General features: G+C 40.8%; 1 protein-coding gene across 1 annotated transcript in view; it reads left to right on the forward strand.

The window, feature by feature from the left end:
* Positions 1–22,632, forward strand: part of lars2 (leucyl-tRNA synthetase 2, mitochondrial) — an 87,025-nt gene extending 64,393 nt beyond the window's left edge. Inside the window, exons 14-21 of the mRNA XM_072680091.1 lie at positions 2,864–3,001; positions 4,320–4,423; positions 6,721–6,903; positions 8,233–8,402; positions 13,550–13,627; positions 13,770–13,881; positions 16,826–16,953; positions 21,902–22,632. Of these exons, the coding sequence (XP_072536192.1) occupies positions 2,864–3,001; positions 4,320–4,423; positions 6,721–6,903; positions 8,233–8,402; positions 13,550–13,627; positions 13,770–13,881; positions 16,826–16,953; positions 21,902–22,081 (1,093 nt within the window). The 3' untranslated portion in view covers positions 22,082–22,632. The remainder of the gene's footprint in view (positions 1–2,863; positions 3,002–4,319; positions 4,424–6,720; positions 6,904–8,232; positions 8,403–13,549; positions 13,628–13,769; positions 13,882–16,825; positions 16,954–21,901) is intronic.
* The last annotated feature ends 274 nt before the right edge of the window (positions 22,633–22,906 follow it).

Consider the following 22,906-nt stretch of genomic DNA (forward strand, 5'->3'; position numbering starts at 1 on the left):
ACATAGTCAAGGAAATCCACTGACCGCCACCTACCCATACCCTGCCTTATTGGTACATAGCATATCTGGCCACCAAAGCAAAGAGGCACCTGGTGGTGGACGGGAGGGACAACTGAGCATGCAGGGCAGCCACTCTCCCTGTCACGGCTGGAGATTGTATCTATATATGGGCTGGTGACTCAGTTACAGATGTCAGAAGCTCACTAAACCCCAAAGATCAGTGAAATTTTTTATGTTTTATCATAGTTCTGCTTTATGCTTTACTTTGCTAAACGCATTATTATTATTATTATTATTATTATTATACAGTATTATAATAAATATGTAGTATATTAAAATGTGTTTCCAGGGCCAAGTAGCATCATGATATAATTTATATCAATCTGTATAAATATAATTCATTAAAAATGTGCAGGTTAATCGGATCCTGTGGGGGGGTCAGAAGTGGGCAGAACAACAGAAAAGATTTGGCTGACCACTGACTTCTAGTGTTTGTTAATGGTGTTAAATTTTGGACACCAGTCTGTTTTGGCTGATCAGCTACATCTGGAACAAGTGGAACTAATGTATAGATGTTATTTTCCTTCAGCGAACTTGAATTTATGCTGCGCTACAAAGCTTACGTCACCTATAAACAGTAGAAGTCAGTGGTCACCCAAGTCGTTTCTGTTGCTTCAATCCAGACAGCAAAACTTTGTCCAGGCATGTTTGAACAGTCGGAAGTTCAGTCAGTGTGCTACTTTAGTGCCACAGTTCTATGGTGGAACAAATAGGCCACACTTTAGGCCAGAACCATAAGATGCATCGCTAGATCTGTCAAGAAAAAGTAGTGTAACACATTGTCTCATAATTATAGGAGAACTAGCAGTCTCAGTCTCTCTCTCGCTCCATCTCGCTCTCACTCTCTTAGTGGAGATTATAATGTGTTGGTCATCGCCTGCTGTGGCGACGGTGATACAGAGAGCTTGACAAAAGAGATTAATTTGGCAGCGGCGGGGCTCCTACTCATGCTCTGACCTTGCTGTGCTGCTGCGCCTGTGCTGTTGTCCCCAAGCCGGGCAGATTATCCAGCTACAGGAAAAGCAATTATGCTGTTTACAGTTCCACACTTGTACAGGGCCCGAGGCTAACCGTCAGACAAAGATAGTCAAAGATAGAGGCGGCACAAAACTAAACTGCATTGTGGGACCTGTGGTACATTAACTGCTGTATTATTGATGATTGAAGCCAGATAAGCAGATTCTGGTGTGTGTGTGTGTGTATAATATCTATATATACCTAATGCCAGGCGTGTGCTAAAGGGGTAGAAAGCCCCCAGCATTGAGCTGTGAAGCAGTGGAACTATGTTCTCTGGAATGATGGCTGATGCTCCATCCAAAGCTTTTTGGGATGAGTTTGAGAGTTGGGCATGAGGTGTGGTGGTGCTCATCCAATATCCTGACTTTACTAATGCTTTTGGTCCAGAATGCAATCAAATCCTCACAGCAATGCTCCAAAATCTAGTAGAAAGCCTTCTTCCTTGGACAGTAGAGGCAGTTACTCCAACAAAAGCAAAGCTCTCTCTTTCAATGCCCTTGATTTCAAAGGAAACAATGAATGAACATTTGTCCCAATACTTTTGTCCATATGGTGTACATAATTCTATATTATATATTTAACTTTTGGACCTCTTTAGTTTGATGCAATGTCTGTTAGGCTGGTCACGGTTTTGGAATTTAAAAAAATGTAAACTACCTTCCCCTGTTCAAATTGACAAACATGACTTATTTTTGTTTATTTGGTTTATTTTATTAGGGTCTGTCAAGCTCATTACTAATGCAAAGGAAATAAAATGTACCACTCCGTCACATTTTGTCGTAAATTATTTAATAAGGTTCTGCCTGAGGTGGGAAAATGTTTTTGGAGGATTGAACATGTCTTTCAGGCTGTGATTTAATTATTTATTATTTGTATTTTATTTTTAATTAAGTGTTCGCTCTTGATCAAAAATGTACACCTATTTCACAGAGTCATTCGCCAATTCAGTGTTGCTTTCTTATGGAATTGCCAGTGATTTAGTGGTCAGCTTGGATGATAATGTATAATTTATTCTCCTTCTGATCTCTACCACAGAAACGGAGCCTGATGAACAGAAGCCTTTCTTTTGTTTGCCACAAAGTGCCTTTGGCTCTTTTTTTTATTCAGTTTTTTAAAAGCTTCTTTAAGGCAAATTGTGTTATTTTTTACTTGATGATTGATTATTAATAAGCAACAACTCCCAAAACAGAAAATTCCACCACACTATATGTATATGTAAGCTATAAGACAAAAGTTTTGGGACAAATGCTTATTCATTGCTTCTTCTGAAATCAGGAGTATTAAAGAGTGTATCCTGCTTTTGTTGGAGTAACTGTCTCCACTGTCCAGGAAGGAGGCTTTCCACTAGATTTTGCAGCATTATTATATTACATATTCAGGACCCAGAGCATTAGTAAGGTCAGGATGTTGGATAATTGCCACCCCACCTCATCCCTAAAAGTTTTGGATGGAGCGCCATCCAATAAAAAGAAAAATAATATATGTTATAACATCTAATCAAGTATTTCATTTTCTTAAAAAATCATGTAATTAAATCATCAATCAACCTGATATTTTCATATGTTTGCAGTTTGAAGACGAGATCTCTGAAAGGAGCAGTATGCACACAAAACACAAGAACTACTAACCCAGCATCACCCCTCTCTCTCTCAGTTCTGTAAGCAGTAGATGGCTGTACAAGGATGCCCCCTAGCGGCACTCCCCGTCTGTGTGTGTGTGTTGTGCAGGGTGCTGTGTATTCGAATGCCATGCATCAGAAAGCCTGACCCTATCCTGTCCCCTACAGGCCTTTCGAGCGCACTCTAGCTGATCGTTGGATGCCTGTGGATGTTTACATAGGAGGGAAAGAGCATGCAGTCATGCACCTGTACTACGCCCGCTTCCTCAGCCACTTCTGCAAGGACTTAGGCTTGGTCTCTCACAGGTTATCTCTCCCTATCTCTCTCTCTCTCACACACGCACACACACATGTGCACACATAGGCACGTTTACTGTAGTGTATACAGTGAAAACATGTTAGGCGCATAAGATACATACGTTTAAAAACCTAAATAATTGTGCGGTAAAAACATTCATAAAATAAAAATAACAGTCATAATGAGTGATTTTGCCATTTTCAATTTTCGCCTGAAGGAAGTCCAGGATTAACTGCAGTTATCATCCAGTACCTGGTTTAGTTAATCAAGGGCCTTTATTATTAATAAAATGTGGTCTGATTGTTGTGTATTTCAGTTATAGACATGCACAATCTTACATCTTATTTAACACATCCACAGTGCAGGCTAGAAAAAGTAATTGAACCATCTCGTTAATGACTTCTCCAAGAGCCAGTTGGTAAAAGCTTTGTCAAGTAAGGAGAGGAGATTGGAAGTGCGGGTTTCACAGGTGCTTTGTCCATTAAATAAAGGCGTACAAAGTCTGTTCTTCTCCAGAAGAACTAGTGCGAACCATGCTTCAATGTAAACAACATGCATAAGACCTCAGAAGATGTGTCCACAAAAGCATTGCTAATCTAAACTGTCTGTACATCAATCCAGCACAGATTGTCTACAAATAGGGAGCTCCTGGACTGTTGCTAGTCTCCCTAGAAGTTGGTTCCTTGTTAAGATCAGTCCATAAGCACAACAGGCAGTCCTGAAAGAGGTGAGGAGACATCAACAATGGTACATTTGGAGAGAGAAAGAAACTGCAGTCTATGAGAAGAACACCTTGCCAGCTGTGAAGGATGGGGGTCATGCTTAGATGTTGCTGCCAGTGACATACGCAGTACTGCACAGGTGGAGGGGGAAGTGGATTCCACGAAATACCAGCAAATCCTCAATCCAGACGTCAAACTGTCTGTTAAAGAGCCAGAGCTGAAAATCCGATCCTACATCAGTATAATGACCCGGAATATACCTCTAAATCCACCATGGACGACCTGAAGACACACAAACCGAAACTCCTGGAATGGCCTCACAGTCCCCTGACTTAAAATACCATAGAAGATTTGTGGATAGACCTGAATCAAGCTGTCCATGCAAGATGAGCCACACGTATCTCCAAACTAGAGGCCTTCTGCAAAGAAGAATCACCTGTAGCCTAGATAAAAGCTGTCTCTGTGGTTTTCCCGCTGGAATACACACACACACAGACACTCGCACGACAGTGAGGTGACATTACATACTTGTGGAGGACATGCTTCTCCTATTAATATTGTCTCAGTGTGTGCTATATTGGGTGTGTGTCCTTTTCTCCTAAAGGGAGCCTTTTAAGAAGCTGCTGGTGCAGGGCCTCATTAAGGGCCAGACGTTCAGAGTGGCCGAGAGTGGACAGTGTCTAAAGAAAGAGGATATTGATTTCACAGGTAGGTGTGTGTGTGTGTGTGTATGTTCATTTTTTCCAGATTTTTTGCTGCTCTGTGATTATTAAACGCTATATGTCCAAATGTTTGTGGACACCCCTTGTAAAAAGAGCATTTTCAGCTACTTTAAGTTGCCCCTCCCCCAGATTATTTAACAGATGTGCAAATATACACACACACAGCTTGTCTAGTCCCTGTAAAGAAGTATTGCCAATAGAATAGGACTCTCTGGAGCAGATACACATGAACCTATGGGCACCATGCTGCCTAATTCCAGACGTGGGCTAGAGGGGTATAAAGCCCCCCAGCCTTTAACTGTGGAGCAGTGGAACGGTGTTCTCTATCCAATACTTTTGAGATGAGTTGGAGATGCAGTGGGGTGGGGATCATCTAACATCCTGACCTTATTAACGCTCTTGTTGCTGAATGCAATCAAATCCTCACCGCAATGCTCCAAAATTTAATAGAATACCTTCCCTGGTAGTAGACACCAGTAGAGACACAGTAGAGACAGTTACTCCAAGTCATTACATGTAAATACCCTTGATTCGGGTAGAAACAGTTCATGAGCAGGTGTCCCAATACTTTTGTCCAAATTGGGAATGTCATCAAGATCTGCTGCTGTCAGCTGAGCCGGCTATGCTTCGCTTGTTGCCGTGCTCCAAAATAGATCATGCCTCGCGCTGCAACTCGACAGCAGTCAGCTTAGTCATAGAAACCACTCGAGACAAATGCTCTACAAATCTGTCTTTCCACCTCTCTTTCTTTCTCTCTCTCTGTACCTCTTTCTTCTCTCGCGCTCTCTCCCTCTCTTTCTTGCTCTCGCTCTGTTGCCAGGCAACCGGGTAAACAGGGAGTTTCTGGCTGGACTTTGTGTATTATAGGTATCAAAGGGAATTTTTTTAAGGCTTTAGTGTCCGTGAGCACAGAGATGATGACTAATTTGTGTGTGTGTGTGTGTGTGTGTGTGTTTTGTGTTTGTGGTGGAGGCTACAGTTTCCACAGTTATTGGGTTCCTGTACTGCGCCCACATTTTTCAGAGAGGGATTAGAAATGGAAGCAAATACCTCTCTCTCTTTCCCACCTCTCTCTTGTACACCCCCTGAGCCCCTCTCTCCCCCTCAGCTGTATTCAGTCCAGTTTGGACCGCTTTACCAGTGCAGCTTATCATAAGTTCGGGGACACCTTGCATTCTTGAAAATCAGTTTTTTTGGTTTTTAAATAGTATTTTTTTTTCCATTTAATTAATAAAAAAAATATATGTGCAAGTTATTGTGTTTTATTTTACATAAAATATATTTTCACCAGAACTTCACATATGCTTGTTCATTGAAGTATCTTCTTTAGTGGTGCCAGGCAATGCGTCATCTATACTGATACAGCAAGATCATCGACATATCATGATATTGCCTGTTGTCTTGGCTGTTATCTGGTCCAATTTTGCAATATGGTGTAAGATTCCCTACTTTGGTAAAACTCCTTAAATGTTTAAACCTTTAAAAGGAGAGAGAACAGCAGCCTAATAAAACATGCTATACATGGGGCATGTAAGACACTCTCTTTTAGCATCAAGTACTAGCATTCAGGAATATTAATGGCATTACTGCAGGGGTTCACTGAGTTTATTACACTAACTTTATTAATGCTAGCTAATTACTCATTTTGACTGAATTTTATTATGACTGACTGTTGTTCTTAATTAACTGTGCTATTAATGCAACCTTGTTAAAGCCATTAATTCATTCCATTGTTATGAATTATTAACTCTAATAATGATTATACATTAACTCTATTAATGCTAACCTATTGTCTCCTTCATTAATGCAATTTTTTTTACTCTGTTAATGCTAACTTGTTAACTCCATTAATGCTACCTGATTAACTCCATTAATGCATGGATTCATTGAATGTATGACAATCATATTAATTTCTTAGATATTCATTTTTAACTCATTAATGTGAACATGTACACTTTATTAATTCATATTTCATATTAATAAACTACATGTGATATCTATAAAACATCTTGTTCTTGATTCTTGCTATCAAATCTTATGAACCAGCCACTTAGTCCTTCAGATGGACAGTTTCTGCTATGCAAAATCATTGTATTTAAATACATTGGAAACAACAGATCACACACATTTATGAAAATGTATTATTATTTTGACATTTGATAGGCAATGGAATGAAAAATATTTTTAAAATGTTTTTTATATATGTGTATATATATATATATATATATATATATATATATATATATATATATATATATATATATAAAATCCCATCCCATACAGGCCCAGAACCTGTGCAGAAGGGCAGCGGGAAGCAGCTGCAGGTGACCTGGGAGAAGATGAGTAAATCCAAGCACAATGGCCTGGACCCTCAGGAGGTGGTGGATCAGTACGGCATCGACACCACGCGGCTCTACATCCTCTACGCTGCTCCGCCCGAGAAGGACATTCTGTGGGATGTAAAGAGTAAGTCCCTGTAATTCACCATGCATCTACGGGGCAGGTGAAGGGGTGCCATGTCCACTGCTGGTCCGATATCAGCATCAAATAGATACTTATGTGCACTTATGTGTCTTCTTGCATGGAATGTTGAAAACCTCCCAGTTTGTGCAATTAATATTAATTCATGACCACGCATGGAGCATTTTCTATCTTCCATTTGAATCCTTAATTATAAATCTAGAGATTACTTATATACACCATATATCTTGCTTTATTTACCTCTGAGCACAAACGTAAAACTGTAGAGTACAAACGAATTACAAACAAATGTGGTAAAAGTTAACACTCTCATAATTTAAAAATTTAAAAATCTTTTTTATACATTTTAATTTTATGAAGGATTTTTTTTTTTAAACACATACCCCCTCCTGTTTTAAAGCATCTTGACACACACATTTCTCAGGTGTGTTTAATTGCTGCATTAATGCAGGTGTAAGAATTTTTTTTTTTGGTTGAGTTGCTGCAATGGAAATCCGGTTAACGATTACAAGGCTAAGAACCATGACTGCAACGGTACAAAACATTTGTCAAACCTTAGGCTTCCCAAAATCAACCATTTGGAGTATTATATTAAGAAGAAAGTATAAAAAAGCCAAAGTAGGCTAAGAGATCAGAAACACTCTGCAGCGAAGTGTGGAGACAAAAAGAAGTGCCCAAAATCCAAAGCATACCACCTCATCTGTAAAACATGGTGGTGGGGGTGTTCTGGCCTCTGCCTAGGTACTGGATGCCACAGGTACTGGCTTGCCCATCTTCACTCATGATGTATCTGCTGATGCCAGTAGCAGAATGAATTTTCTGCATCTTTTTTTTTTTTTGTTGAGAATTTGTAACCACATGCGACATTTAAAGTCAATTATTTTAAGTAAATAAATGTGAATTTGAGAATTTTTGTAATGTGCATTTGTCCCAAACATTATGGAGGGCACTTTACTTCATGGTTCTCTATCATTTTTGAATTGTGATGCATTCAGGCTATAATCAAGAGAGCTTAGAGGTACAGTTATAACATCTTATTTCTTATTTCCTGTTAATTGTGCTGCATGTCTTTCACATTGACTGTACCTGATCACTGCTGTATGGTGGGCCTGGAATGTAACTATACAAAAAGACAGACTGGGAAAAATGTTCTTCTGACATTCAAAGGCCTGTTCAGGAGGGATGTTAAAGCTTTTCCCAGTTTAATGTTTTTAATTTATTATTCCTTTCACTCAAAAGCTGACAGAAGTCTTAATTATTGCACCTTTAAATGAGTTGCATCAACTGTGTGTATGTGTGTGTGTGTGTGTGTAGCGGATGCTCTCCCCGGTGTTCTCCGCTGGCAGTCTCGTCTGTGGGGTCTTGTCACTAAGCTGAGAGAGGCTCGGCAGGGCGGAGAGACCCCTAACCCATCCTTGCTTAACAAGAAAGAGCGTTCAGAGGCTCTGAAGATCTGGGAGAACAAGAATCGAACCATCAAACAGGTCAGACACACTGATGATAGCTGGACACCATGCACCACTGATTCCAGAATCACACTGATAACGGTTAGAAAAGTGGCATTGGACCAATGTTTAGATTTGGGTGTTTGGGTATTTGATGATGTGTTTATTGTACTGCTGAAGAACACTTGCTTGTGCTTGTGTTATCAGCTTCTGCAGATACTGTATGTCCAATAAAAATAGTAAATTAGCATCAGCCCAGAATTCCTATAATAATAATAATAATATTTTTGTTAATGTTTTCTTAATTCTTAGTAGTAGCTGTGAGTTATAGATATTTCTTCCTCATAATAAAAACTCTTGTCATTTGCACTCCTTTACCAGTTGGTGTCAGCACTGTGAGCATGAGAGTTCAGTTCCTAGAGCATGTTTAGGCTTCATAAATGAACTTTTTAAAATGTCATTAACATTTAATAAGTCAATTAATTCAACCCTTTTAATTAAGTCAACCCATAGAAATGTCTTAAATCCATTGGATTACATATAATTTTACAGAATGACAAAATATATGTAATTTGTGGTTGGTTTTTATTCAATACTATGATCTCTACAAAATTTCAGTACTACCCTTTATTTATTATTATATTTTAGTTGGCAAGTAGTTCTCAGTAGGATCTGAGTAGATTGAATTAAAACAAGGTCTCCCATTGGTTGAGACTTCATGGGCAGAACTGAAGGCATAGAATCAACCAATCACATTTCGATTTTCCCTCTTGTGTACATCTGTTTGAACCAAAGGAGCATTGCAGTCTAAATACATTAAAACATCTTTGCACAAATAAATATTAATTATAATAAATTAGATTTTTGACTTTGAAAGAGACCACCCTGCCTATTCTATCAGCTCCACTTATCACACTGTGTAGGTCTATAATTACAGACTGTAGTCCATCTGTTTCTCTGCATACTCTATCAGCCTCCTTTCACCCTGTTCTTCAATGCTCAGGACCCCACCAGACCACCACAGAGCAGCTATTATTTGGGAGGAGGGTCATTCATCATTCATCAGTGGTCACAGGATGATGCCCACAGGACGCTGTTGGCTGGTGGGCTATTCACAGTCCATCAGTGACACTGAGTTGATTAAACACTCCAGCAGCACTGCTGTGTCTGATCTACTCGTATCACAACACACACTAACACGTGCTGAAAGTGACCCGCCGCCCAAATACTTCCTGCTCTATGGTGGGCCACAGATGCTCAGGGTCCGTTTAAAACAGCATTAAAAAATAGGACAGAAACAGCTGCAGTCTGTAATTATAGAACTACACAGTGCTCCTATATGGTCAGTGGAGCTGATATAAGTTAATTCCAAACCTGGTCTTGGTGGTCATAATATTCTGATATGACTGTGTTTATTAATAATGTGACATATTTAGTATGTATTTGATGGATCTGTGTATAAAAACATCCAAAGAAAAGTACAGTTTGGAACTTATTTGGTGGGGTAAGAACTTTTCTCATTGTTTTTTCTTGGGTGGATTAGTTATTCCAGCTAACCCTGCCTTATGGAGTCTGTATTTTAGCATGGCTAGCCCCTGCTGAATGAGTTATGCTTTAGAATGTTAAATAATAAAATAATATAGGTGTGAGTACTTATGTGGGGAGGTTTCTGCTAAAGCAGTCTTCAGAGTGAATCTGGAGAAAGGTCCATGTGACATTTTATTACATGCAAGTTGTTGCCCCTCTGTCTCCTATATGACAAACCGCCATGCGCTCTGTGATGCACGTTCATTACTGCATGAGGACCAGAGGCAAAGTCACCAGTCCTCTGCCTCATGCTGATCTATGAGCAGTAACCTGATCTATCTCTAATGCCTCTGGTAACAACAGAGGGGGTGTGGAGAAGTGATGTTAAATCGAGCAGCCGATGCTTCAGTACCTTATAAATAGCATTCCCCTGCATCTGGTAGCCAAGGCTGAGATTGATTCCTCCAGGGGCCCAGGCTGGTTAAGGAAATAGGCCTGTGGTAGATCCAGTCCAGCGCCACTAAGCCGCAGTGTCCCTTTGATCGACCGCCTGGAAAAATTCTCTGTCATCAACCATGTCCTTTCTCCTGACCTGCCTCTGTGGACACCTGCCACCCTGTTTGGCTCATGTAGGACCAGCGTTTACCCGCAACTCTTAACCCAAACCCTAGTCTTAACCAGCTCAAGAGATGATGCCTCCAGCTACAGTTCTCAGATCTCAGATAAACGTACCAGTGCCCAAGAAACCAAGAAGTCACGCCTCTTTCCAGCTGGATTACAGGAGGAATGTTCAAATGCTCTGTGCCCTTTCATTAGCAAAAATATCTGTAGCAGGGGAACATCACTAGGGCACAGTGGAATTATGTGTGCTGTGCCCTCCAACCCTCAAGAGTAACACATGTTCTCCATATGTTCACTTTGTTTACTTTTTTGTTTGTTTACACTCATTCTTTGCATGTCTTCTACACAACATGGACATCATTTGTGTTGCATTTAAATAATGAGGTAGTAATTATTGAGAACAGTCCACCAACCAGGAATATCCAGCCAACAGTGTCCTATGGGCAGCGTCCTGTGAGCGCTGATGAAGGACTAGAGGATGACCAGCACAAACTGTGCAGTAACAAATGAGCCTCTGTCTCTGACTTTACATCTGCAAGGTGGATCAAGTTGGTGGGAGTGTCTAATAGAGAGGTTTATAGAGCAGCACTGCAGTATCTCATCCATTTGTACCACCAGCTCAACACACACCACCACCACCACCATGTTATGTAGTGTCACTGCAGTGCTGAGAATGACCCACCTCCCAAATAATACCTGCCTTGTGGTGGTCCTCTGGGGTTAGAGTATATCAGTAATTTGATGTCATTTGTACCGACTGTACTCTTGGGTTAGTAATGATTCTGTATGAGTGACCTACTGTAGAAAATATGTTGAAATATGCAGTAATTTCTATAAGAGTTTAATTAATATTGTCACATTCCTGTGTAAAATTAGTTTTCCAATGACAAATATGCATCACTATTGTTCAATTTTTGCCAATTCTTTTTTTCTTCTTTCTTTCTTCCTGACACTGGCATGGTGACAGCCAAAAAGACTGATTGGCTGTTTCCCAGCAACTAGAACTTTTTAATGATCGTTAGATAAATTAGTTTGTCTTCATTGTGAGTAAACACAATTCTGAGTTTTGAGCTGTGTTATAACGCGCTAATACAGTTTAATTACCTGAATGAGGTGGTTTTAAATGTGTTCCAATAATGAATGGACTACCAGTAATAATGCACATGGCTACCAGATCAGGCAAAATCAAGCCAAGCAGACTGGAAGAGCACATTATATTTAACTATTTAGCTGATAATAATAATAATAATAATAATAATAAACTTGAATAGAAAGCACTCTTTTAGCTTTCCCTCAACAAAATGTAGCCCAACCAGAGTCACAGTTTGCCAGCTTTATGGGGAGCATAAGTGTTTGTAGACATTCTGGCCAAAATTTGCCAAAGTTTCTTACTGAATATTACTGCAAAATGTGTGTAACATTGACGTGAGACAGTGTTGTCTTCAGTGTCTAATTACCTTTACGTAAAATCATTGGACAGCTCAACACGCTTTGAGGAGAACACTAACTGCTAACAGACACCCTTATTGGCAGGCATGGTGCTGGAGGATGGGGGAAGGTCAATTACGCTCAAAGTCTCCAGAAGTAGAAAAATATAGGACACCACATAGAAACCTCATCAGCACATCAGCTGCAGATGAGTACATCATCATTAGATGATATTCTGGAGGAGCCTGTCTTATTGAAACCTCAGACATTTAGTTAGTAAAGGGAGTGTTACTACCATGGTGAATTTCGAAGAGCTCTCTAAAGCCTTCAGATAGAAGGTTGTAGATGCAGATGAGTCTTAATGTGCAACAACTGGCAAAAATGAAAGTCAGGCCATCCTAGCGGGTTCAGTCTAATAGCAGGCCTATCTAAAGGTAGCTCTTGCCACATCTGAAGTCAAAGTACAGTACCTACCCTCAGAAAGACCCCAAACACCTTTCATTCTCAAGGGAGGTACACAAGAAGGAAACCCTTGCTGTCAAAAGAAAACAAAAAAAAACACCATCAGAGCAAGACTAATGTTTTCTAAAGAAACTTAAGACTAAGACCAGGACATCTGGAATATTGTGCTTTGGACAGATGAATACAAAGTCATGGTTTGGGGCTGCTTTTCTGCAGTAGAGTCTAGAGAGCTCTCCAACAAAGAATACACTAGGAATTCTTTACTGTATCAGAGAGCCCCTGAGAAAAATGTAAGACCATCTGTCTAAAAACTAAAGCTGAAACGTCACACAGCTGAAAGAATTCTGCATGGAGGGGCGGGAAACACTTTCTCCTTGTTGATGTCAGGGACAGGAAGATCATTATAGGAAACATCTAACTGACGTTATTTTAGCCAAGGAGAGAAATACCAGCTGTTGGGGCAAAGGGTGTGCTCACTTTTTTTCCTCACAATGAAAATGAATTACATTTTACAAAGGGTTTTTAAAAGACATGTCTTTAGTTTTATTGCCTTAGGTATTTTACATCCATCTCTTAATATTATTTCAATGTAGATTTAATGTCCAGATATTTAAATACATGTAAAAAGGACAAAGGTTTTCTTGTTTGTTGGTTTGTTTTTTGCAGAAAAGGAGTAATATAATAATTAATACATTTCCTCATTTAAACCAGGCTATGCCATAGCTTAAAGAAATGTCAACCTCTGAACTATTTGCCTTAATCTATTGCCTCCCCTGATGAACTTTGGAATACCTTCAATCGACATTGCTTGTAACGAGCTGAAGCTCGAGTGTTTAGCTCTGGGTAACAGCAGCATTTTTATGTTCCGACAGCTCCTTTTTGTGCAGCCAGTGTAGAAACAACCACATTGGTCTGTTTTGGTAAAACAGTTTTTTTATGAAGAGACACCAGTGTTTAAGGTTCATGGTATGTCAGTTCTGTATACTGAACTCTCATAATTCAACTGTGCCAAGATACAGTTTGCTTTTCTGAGACACCTTTTCATCTGATCTTTCCACCCTAAAGATTTAGTGACAGATTTAGACCACAGAAGAAAAATAATGAGTGACTATACTGAATGATATTTATCTGCATTGTTTGATTGTCAGGTCACCATTTACTTCACAGAGGACTTCCTGTTGAATGCAGCAATCTCACGCTTGATGGGACTGTCCAATATACTCTCAGTGAGTGTGCCGTGAACACTCACCCATCTCCTGGCATTTAAAATCTGTACATTTGTCTCCAATTTAAATGTATTAGTTGATTATTGATGGAGAATACATTCATTTGATCAACTGGTAACCGTGTATCTTTACACTACCACAGAATGCATCACCTCGTGTGGTTCTGCACAGTGTGGAGTTTGAGCAGGCCCTGGCTTCCCTGTGTGTGATGGCTGCTCCCATGGCCCCTCATCTGGCCTCAGAGCTGTGGGCAGGTACGTAGACATCCAGAGCCATTAGGTGAAGTGATGGAGAAGTTAAACATAAGAACTCCACCTGTTTCTGACCCAATGCATTGTAATGCTGAGTGTAGTTGGAAGTAAACTATATGGACAGAAGTATTTGGACAACTGCAGAGCGTTTTTTGGCATCCCATGCTACAGCCATATGCAGTAATATGGTATATATCTAAAATTTTATAAGAGCATTTATGAGGTCATGATGTCACTAATGTTGAATGAGAGGGCCTGGCCTGCAATTTACATTCTAGTTCATTCCAAAGGTGTTCCATGAGGTTGAGGTCAGGGCTCTATGTAGGCCAGTCCAGTTCTTCTTCCACACCAAACACACTTTACCATGCTGTTATGGATCTTGTTTTGTGCACTGGAGCACAGTCATGCTGGAACAAAAAAAGGCACTGTTTCAAAGTTGGGAACACAAGTGTCCAAAATGTCTTGGTAGGCTGAAGCACTAAGATTTCCATTGAACCCCTAAAGACAATCCAGTAGCATTATCCCTCCTCAACCAAACGTTACTGTTGGCACAATGCAGTCAGGCAGGTAATGTTCTTCTGGCATTTGCCAAACCCAGATTCATCCACCAGACTACCAGATAGAGAAGTGCGATTAGCCACTGCACAGAAAACATTTCCACTGCTCCAGTGTCCAGTGGCGAGTCCAGTGTGTTTACACCACTCCATACAACACTTGGCATTGTGATTGGGGATGTAAGGCTGGCATGCAGCTGGCTGGCCATTAAAACCCATGCATCAAAGCTCCCAGCACACAGCTTTTGAGCTGATGTTAATGCCAGTCACAAACTGACTTGTTGCACTGGTGGCATCCTGTTACAGTACCACACTGGAATTCAGTGAGCTTTTTAGAAAGACCCAGTCTTTCACAAATGTTTGTAAAGGCAGACTGCATGGCTAGCTGCTAGGTGATTTTGTACACATGTGGCAATGGGACTGAAGGAAACACATAAATTCAATAATTAAGAGGTGTGCCAGTACTTTTACTTTCCATATAGTGTGTTTTTTGATGTTTAGATAATATTACATTTAGACTTTTTGATCTGTGTTGATGCACTAAAGCATTCCCAAGCATTTGTTGACATGATCTGGCTCTGAACATTTTATAGAGTGCCCTGCTGATGTAATACAATATGCAAACAGCCAGAATGTGGGTATACCCCCTTTGGTCCACTGGAATGCAAACAACTTGCCTATGGTTTGTGTATATAGTGTAGTAGTGTATTCTGTAGTAGCCTATAGTAGTGTATACAGTGTCTTGCAGAAGTATTCACCCCACTAAAAGCCATCAGATTCGCCTGGATTTGATGCCTGACCCTCAACATGAAAAAAATTATGTTGAATAATGAAGTGGTGACCAGTTAAACAATAACATGAAAAAGAAACGTTGAACACGTGTTTGGCGACAGGACAACTCTCTCCATTTAAAAGTGAAAATGTGCCAGTCCGGAGTTAAGAGATGTGGAAAACACCGGAAGAAACAGAGGAAGCAACTGTCCAGAACTCAATCACATCCAGCTATTGTCAGATGCGTACACACACACACACACACACACACACACACACACACACACACCATTCAAACCTGCGATGTGGACAGAAGACCTGAGCACCTCACAGAAGAGATAAAGAATGGGCACCTCCTCATTTTCTAGCTGATAAACACAAGGCACAATGAGGAATTGTAATGAGAAGAGACCGGAAATGTACATGGTGTGTGTGTGTGTGTGTGTGTGTGTGTGTGTGTGTGTGTGTGTGTGTGTGTGTGTGTGTACGTTATCGGGTTGCATTACAAAAAAAGCACACAAAACGCAACAAAAGATTGTAGTGTGAACAAGACCTCTACTGAGGGTCCAGCTCCGTCCTTCCCCCTAACATGTGGCTGCACACACAAACACACTAACACAAAGGCCTGGAGGAAACACACATCCTTCCTGGAGGCATGTGTGGGTCATACAAAGATTGCTAATTTTACCTAAGTCCCAGGAGAGAGTCTCTCTCCCACTCTCTCTCTCCCACACACTCGGAACCATTGTTCATTCTATCTCCATTTGTGTTTTTTGCAGTTTTTTTTTTATACATTGTATAAAAGTCCAAACCTGGAATCAAATATTTGTGTGGCTGTACAATAAACAGCCTCAATTCTTTGTGGCATTCTACCACATCCAGAAGATGCTGTAGTGTGATGTGGTCCAGCATCATGCTGAAAGTAAGCCGTTAGAAGATGAGTAAACTCTGGTCTGGAAGGGATGCACATGGTCAGCAACAGTACTCAGTAATCTGTGGCATTCGGGTGATTATGTATTTGTATTAATGAGCTCAACGTGTACCAAAGAACATTCCCCACACTATTACACCACCTCCACCAGCCTGGACTAGGATTGACACTAGGATTCATGCTGTTGGCGTCAAATTCTGACCCTACCATTTGTATTCTCAAAAGAAGACAAGGTTCTTCAGACCAGGATCTGTTTTTCCAGTCTTTACCTGTCCAGCCTCAGATGAACCCAGCGTGGTCTTCTGCTGTTGTAGCCCATTCGCCTCAAGATTCAACATGTTGTGCATTATTATACAGAGAGGTTATCTGAGTTACTGGTCAGTCTGGCCATTCTCTGTTATATCCTCTATTATAAATATGCTGTTTACGTCTTCAGAAATGCCGCTCCCTGGATGTTTATCTTTATTGTATCATTCTGTGAGTGATCTTTAGAGACTGTTGTGCTGAACATCCCAGGAAATCACATCCACACATGAGCCTACGTTCACCATGCCCAATTCCAAGCGTCAGCTAGAGAGGTTTAAAGGCCCCAGCATTGGACTCTGGTTCTTTTGAGCGGTCCAGTGCCTTTTGGCCTTACTTCTCTCATCCTCTCATCCTCTCATTCTCTCTCTCTCTTTCTCTTTCTCAGGGTTGTCTCAAGTAAAGAATCCTCTCAGCTCTTCTTTCCAAGGCGGTGGAGAAGTATTGCAGCAGCCCTGGCCCACTGTAGACCCAGAATACCTGGAGACCCCTGAGCTGCTAGAGTTCTCCGTACGGGTGAGACAAGCACACACACAGCCATTTGTACTACACAACAGATAAAACACTTGTGCCTAGTGACTGCTTGGTGTATAGTCACTGTCCTCTCAGCCAGTCATCTCTGCTGTCCTGTCTTGCAAGTGCTTAAAGGAGAAGTGACAGGCAGGGTCCCCAGGCCGCTCAGTACCAATGATCTGCTGTCAGCAGTGCCCTGCTTCGTCACCACTGAGCTACTGAATATCTCTACAATCAGTCAGTACCCCCACAGAGACTGCTGGAATGCAGAAAGGGAATGTGTCTCATCCTAACGAGGCTGTGCCTCCTTCTAGCTTGTCTGTAATTAATCTTTGTGTGTGTTTATGCATGTGTGTGTGGGTGAAGAGCCTGGCCTTTGGCTCACTCTGACGGGTGAACAGCAATTAGAGACCGTTTTAATGCCCTGGGAGACAGATGAGTGGATTCCTTTACGCAAGACTCTGTTTGAGGCATGCATATATTTTGGTCTGGGTGTGTGTGTGTGTGTGTGTGTGCACGCTTTGTAGGCTAGTTTCTTGGGCGGTCAGAGAAATTCAGTTGTGTGGGTTGGTCAGTGAGTCAGCTGCACAAAGATCAAAGCCCCTCCATCAAGACTGTAAAGTGAATGAGTGATGCAGTGACACATGACCCACTTCCCAGAGACTTTCCATAAGGAGAGGGTCCAAGATATCAGATCAATCATCAGCATGGCCTCTCAAGGGCCCATATCACTGTAGCAGTCTCAGAAACATACCAGTCACTCCCCAGTCCATAGATGGAAAAGAAGCTGCAAATACAACTACTTTAGGATTTATCAGGGACTGTCCATTCAGCCTACAGCAGTTTTCCACCCATTCCTGACATTAACATTCCCTGAAGTTTAGTTTTTCCAAGCCAATCAAAACGCAGGGCTCCTTTTCGACTGAGCAGAACAGAGCTGATTAACATATACACCAATAAGCCACAAAAATATGATGTACCTACTCTGCTATTGGTCCTTCTTGTACCACCAAAACATCTCACTCCACCTCTGATGACCTCTGAAGGTGTCCTGTCATAGCTAGCCCCAAGACATTACAGCAGAATCTTTTCAGTCCTGTTGGGAGGTCGTTGCGGGTCAAACTTGTCCCACAAGCATGCTGCGCATGTACCTGGCCATCCATGTTTGCACCATCCACTTTGCACATTGCTCCTATAACCATTATAAAAAAATCTGAGCAGACAGGATAGCCTTTGTTGCTCTCATGCAACAGTGAGTTCTAGTTGCCCAAAACCCTGTCACTGGTTCATGTTTTGTCCCTCCTTGAACCACTGTTGACCAGGAGCACTCCACAAGCCTTGAGCCAACCATTCATCTGGTCAAAACCAGTCATTTCTTAGGTCTTCATGCCTGCCCAAGTCTCCCACATCCATCGCATTGACTACAAGAATCCACTGTTATCTGTGTCTAACGTATATCCCAGGCCAAGGTAATGACCGTAATTCATTTCCTCTGTATTTGGTCATACAGTTTTGGCTAATCAGTGTATGTATATTAAATGCACAGAATCAAAATTAACCTGTTTTAATTCCAAGAGTCTTTTTATTAACGTTATCTTACTGCACTGCACTACAGAGGATGTTTTTTAATGCTAGTGAATGTGTCTGCCAGCAAAATTAGGAAGAAATCACCAACTAAAGCAGCATTATGTAGGAATTTCAGCCTTAAATGACCTAAAATAATAAATTCAAAATTAATTTTGACTTTTAATATGGAGATCGTTCTCTCTGTCACTGCCATGCCACGCCCCGGAACTCCTGCTACTGCACTATGTAACTTTGGTGGAGCTGCACATGCTCTCAGGAACCGCAAAACCGAAGTCATATGTGTTGGACCCTGTAATATACACTTTTTCCAAGAGTACTTAGATACTACTAAATAGAAAAGTCAATATGGATACCACAATACTCAACATGCACTACACTTTGACTGAGCTTAGAGGTATCTTTTGGGTCCTGGTCTGTACAAACTAGCTGAGGACATTTTCTGAGTAAACGGTGAAGCTCTTTTGTAAGTCGCTCTGGATAAGAACGTCTGCTAAATGCCTTGCATGTAAATGTAAACAAGTGAAAAGTACCGGTTCTCACATAATACTGCTTTAATTTAATTAAAAATTTAAAAAGAATGTAAAATTAAAAAATAGGTTGGATAATAATCACATTTAACAGTATATGACATTTAAACATACTAAAAACATAAACAGACTTCAGCAAGTATAATTACTCTACATGGAAAACTCAAATATGGAATCTTTAAAGGAGGAGAAAGTCCAGTTTAAATGAATGGGTATGTTTTCCATGTGGGAAATGACCACCCACATGGAGTTTCAAATGTGATGAATGGATGCTAAAGGCACTCCACCCAGTGAACTACGTCAGATTTAGACTTTATTCACACACAGACGTCTCACACACAAACGTGCCTAGTATCTTCTGATATTGTTTAATTACATCTTCAACCATTCACAATTTTCGTTGGCTAGACGTACAAAAATGTAAATGTTTGTGGACACCCCTTCTAATGAATGCATTCAGCTACTATAAGTTCCACCCATTGCTGACACAGATTAGCAAATGCATACAGAGCTTATCTAGTCCCCATAGAGAAGGACTGTCTGGAGCAGATAAACATGAACCTATTGGCACTAGGCCTAATGCCAGCCACTGATCATTCTCTGGAATGATGGTCGGTGCTCCAGCCAATACTTTTGGGAAGAGTTGGGGATGAGGTGTGGTGGTAAATGACACTCTTGACACTAAATGCAGTCAAATCCTCACAGCAATGCTCCAAAATCTAGTAGGGTGCCGACCTCCTGAACGCCTACGGCCCCATTGGTTGCAGCAACGACACATGAGCAGAAAACTCTCTAATTGGCTCCTTTTTCCCCAACTCTCTCCTCATTAAGCCCCACCTGCATGCTTGTTATCTACATGTTACAGTCAATAAATCAGTATTAATGACCGATGGCTATCAAGACTTTCTCTACTTCTTACCAGCATGTTATTAATCCATCCATCCCGTTGTTCGGGTTGAACCTTTCCCATCACTAAACGCTGCCTTGTTGGCACCTGCGGGACGAGGTGAACTGGCATCATCGGCTCATGGGTGTGTATCCTGCGGTATTTTGGGAATCCCCTGCCTCGTGGCAGAGGTTGAAGAAGTTCTGGAACCATAATGACAGGGTGGAGTTTCGCCCACATGGCAGGGTGGCTTCTTGGGCTGAATCTAACGTATGAACACACACACGCTGTGGCAGATTTGATCAAAAGTGACGAGGTCACACACAGCCCTGCTTACACGCCCGAGCGATCTTGTCAGATTTAGAAGCTAGATGAGCACCCTGTGAGGAGCAGAGCCTGATTGTTTACCCATCACTGTTCAGCCACAAGGGATTTGACTCTGAATGTTTGTTTCTATTTTAAAGACTGGAGGAGAGCCGATGGAGGATGAAGTGAAATCAGCTTCTTAGCAGTGTGCCAGAGCGGAATTGTTATTGGTCACGATCAGAATGAAGTGTTTGTGTCTTTCGGCTCTGTTGATTTTGTTCAGGTTTTCGTGCTAGGCTTTTATGCTGAGCAGTACAGTGACCCACTGCTCCCAAGTGCTTGGGCCCCTATTGTTTTTTTTGTTTTTTTTCATTGGTAAAGGAATAGTTTGATGCCAAATCAGACACCCCCACCCTAAGTGTAGAGGATCGGTCATAAGGTTTAAAGACAAAAATAATTTTACAGCATTTCTGCATTATGTAGAGTAGGGCTGTAGAGTAATTCGGAGAAACAGTATTGTGGACAAATGTACAGATTCAGATTTTTGTTACAGTAATGGTGACAGGAACCAGAGGTCAGAATATCCACAACACAAATATGGCTATTCTGTTTACCATCCTAAACCACACATGAACCTACACAAGTTTTATGTCATTTTGATGACGGTAAAGATTTTTGTATATCTGAGACAAAGCTCTTACATGCATTAAACATTTAAACCCTTAAAGCCTGTAAGCACACCTTATATAATCAAATCATTTTTAGTGGATACTGAATCATTCATAGAGGATAACTGAATAATTTATACTGAATAATTCAAACATTCATAGTATTTACTGAAATATTCTTACAGTGAATATCTGAACAAATCATAGGGAATTTTAAATCATTCATAGTAGTTATTTACTAATACATAGTGGATACTGAATAATTCATAGTAATATAGTAATTTGTAGTGTATTTCAAATCCACGAATCCATACTGTACTGTAACTTTCTTTACTTAGTGTGTTTCTTTAACTTAGCATTACTAGTGTACTCTGTATGTGTGTGTGTGTGTGTGTGTGTGTGTGTATATATATATATATATATATATATATATATATATATATATATATATATATATATATACCTATTTCGTTTCTCTCTTTTTTTGTTGATATTTATAAGATTATGTCTATAGATGGAGGAACTGCATTTTAATTGTACATTGTAACTGCTTGTTTCAGCTCTTGAATCTTGAATAATTCATGGCAGTTAGTGAGTAATTCGTAGTGGATAATTCAGTCATTCATAGTGGATAACTACATATTTCATAGTACGTCTTGAATCTTGAATAGTTCTTGCCTTTACTGTTACTGTTCCTTGTAACTCTTGTAATTGTACTATGACAGGACCTTGTAATAAACACCAAGCTGTGTGGGTTTCATTCAATCTGTACATTGTACATTGAAACTATTAGCTTACTACCACCACCGCTGCGGCACACTTCTGACGTAGGTTTCTGTAGGACATGGCATTCTATACCAAACCACTTTGAATTACATTGTTTACATCCACCAGAACTAAATTGTTGGAATTCCTCTTCAACATGGCCACAAAGGGCCACTGATGTCTTCTCAATGTTCTCCCCCTCACTCCCTCAGATTAACAACAAGGCATGTGGGACTGTGACTGTGCCTCGCCAGGTGGCTCAGGATGTTGAGAAGGTGCGTGAGCTGGTCCTGGCCAGTCCACTGGGCATGAGTCATCTCGCTGACCGCGTCATAAAGAAAACCATCCTTTCTCCCAGGACTACCCTCATAAACTTCCTGGTAGAAGAATGAACAGAGGTGCCAACATGGAGCCACAAGGAGCAACGGATGAATGAGAAGCCGAGGCTTTTCTACATGGAGAGATGGTTGGAAATTGATGCAGCTGTTAGTTTTGAGAGCAAAAAAGACTTTTCATACAGACGTTATTTTTATTTATAATGTTTTTTACAGATTTTCTCTCACGAGTCTACTTTTGTCTGTCCTAAAAACTAAAAGTGAACTTGGCATTTTGCTTTGCTGCTGAGAGAAAGGGATGTTTATCAAAGCTGGTGGTAAATTTTACATTTCCAAATTTCCAATTTTCAAACACCCCACCCCTATCCGCACCCCCTCCATGTCAGCCTGTAACCCCAAGGCATATCAGTCATGCTCCAGGCTATTTCTGCACCTGTTTGGATGATGAGCTGCTGGTCCCTGATGAACTGGCTTCCCTCCTGCCAGTCTTGTAACAGAGCTGCACAGACACTGTTGTATGCCTTCACTATTACTGTTCCCTGTAACTCTTGTAACTATACTATGACAGGGCCTTGCAATAAACACCAAGCTGTGGGGGTTTCATTCAATCTGTACATTGTATTGGGTTGGTCTAGCCCACATGTGGGCCATGTTTACTGTTTGCAGTACATAGTACATATGAGGACAGTATGCTATGTAGAGTAAATACCTACTGAACAGTAGGCAGTATACAATACATACAGATGACATGTACTGTATACAGTAAGTGGCACACAATGCATTCAGTATGTGGTATACAGTACATACTGATCCAGCATAGGGGACACAGTGCCCAGCACAGTGGTGATTTGTCTGCACAAACACACCTCATAAGCCTGCCAC

This window comes from Salminus brasiliensis, chromosome 5 (genome assembly GCF_030463535.1).
Source record: "Salminus brasiliensis chromosome 5, fSalBra1.hap2, whole genome shotgun sequence".
Taxonomy (NCBI): domain Eukaryota; kingdom Metazoa; phylum Chordata; class Actinopteri; order Characiformes; family Bryconidae; genus Salminus; species Salminus brasiliensis.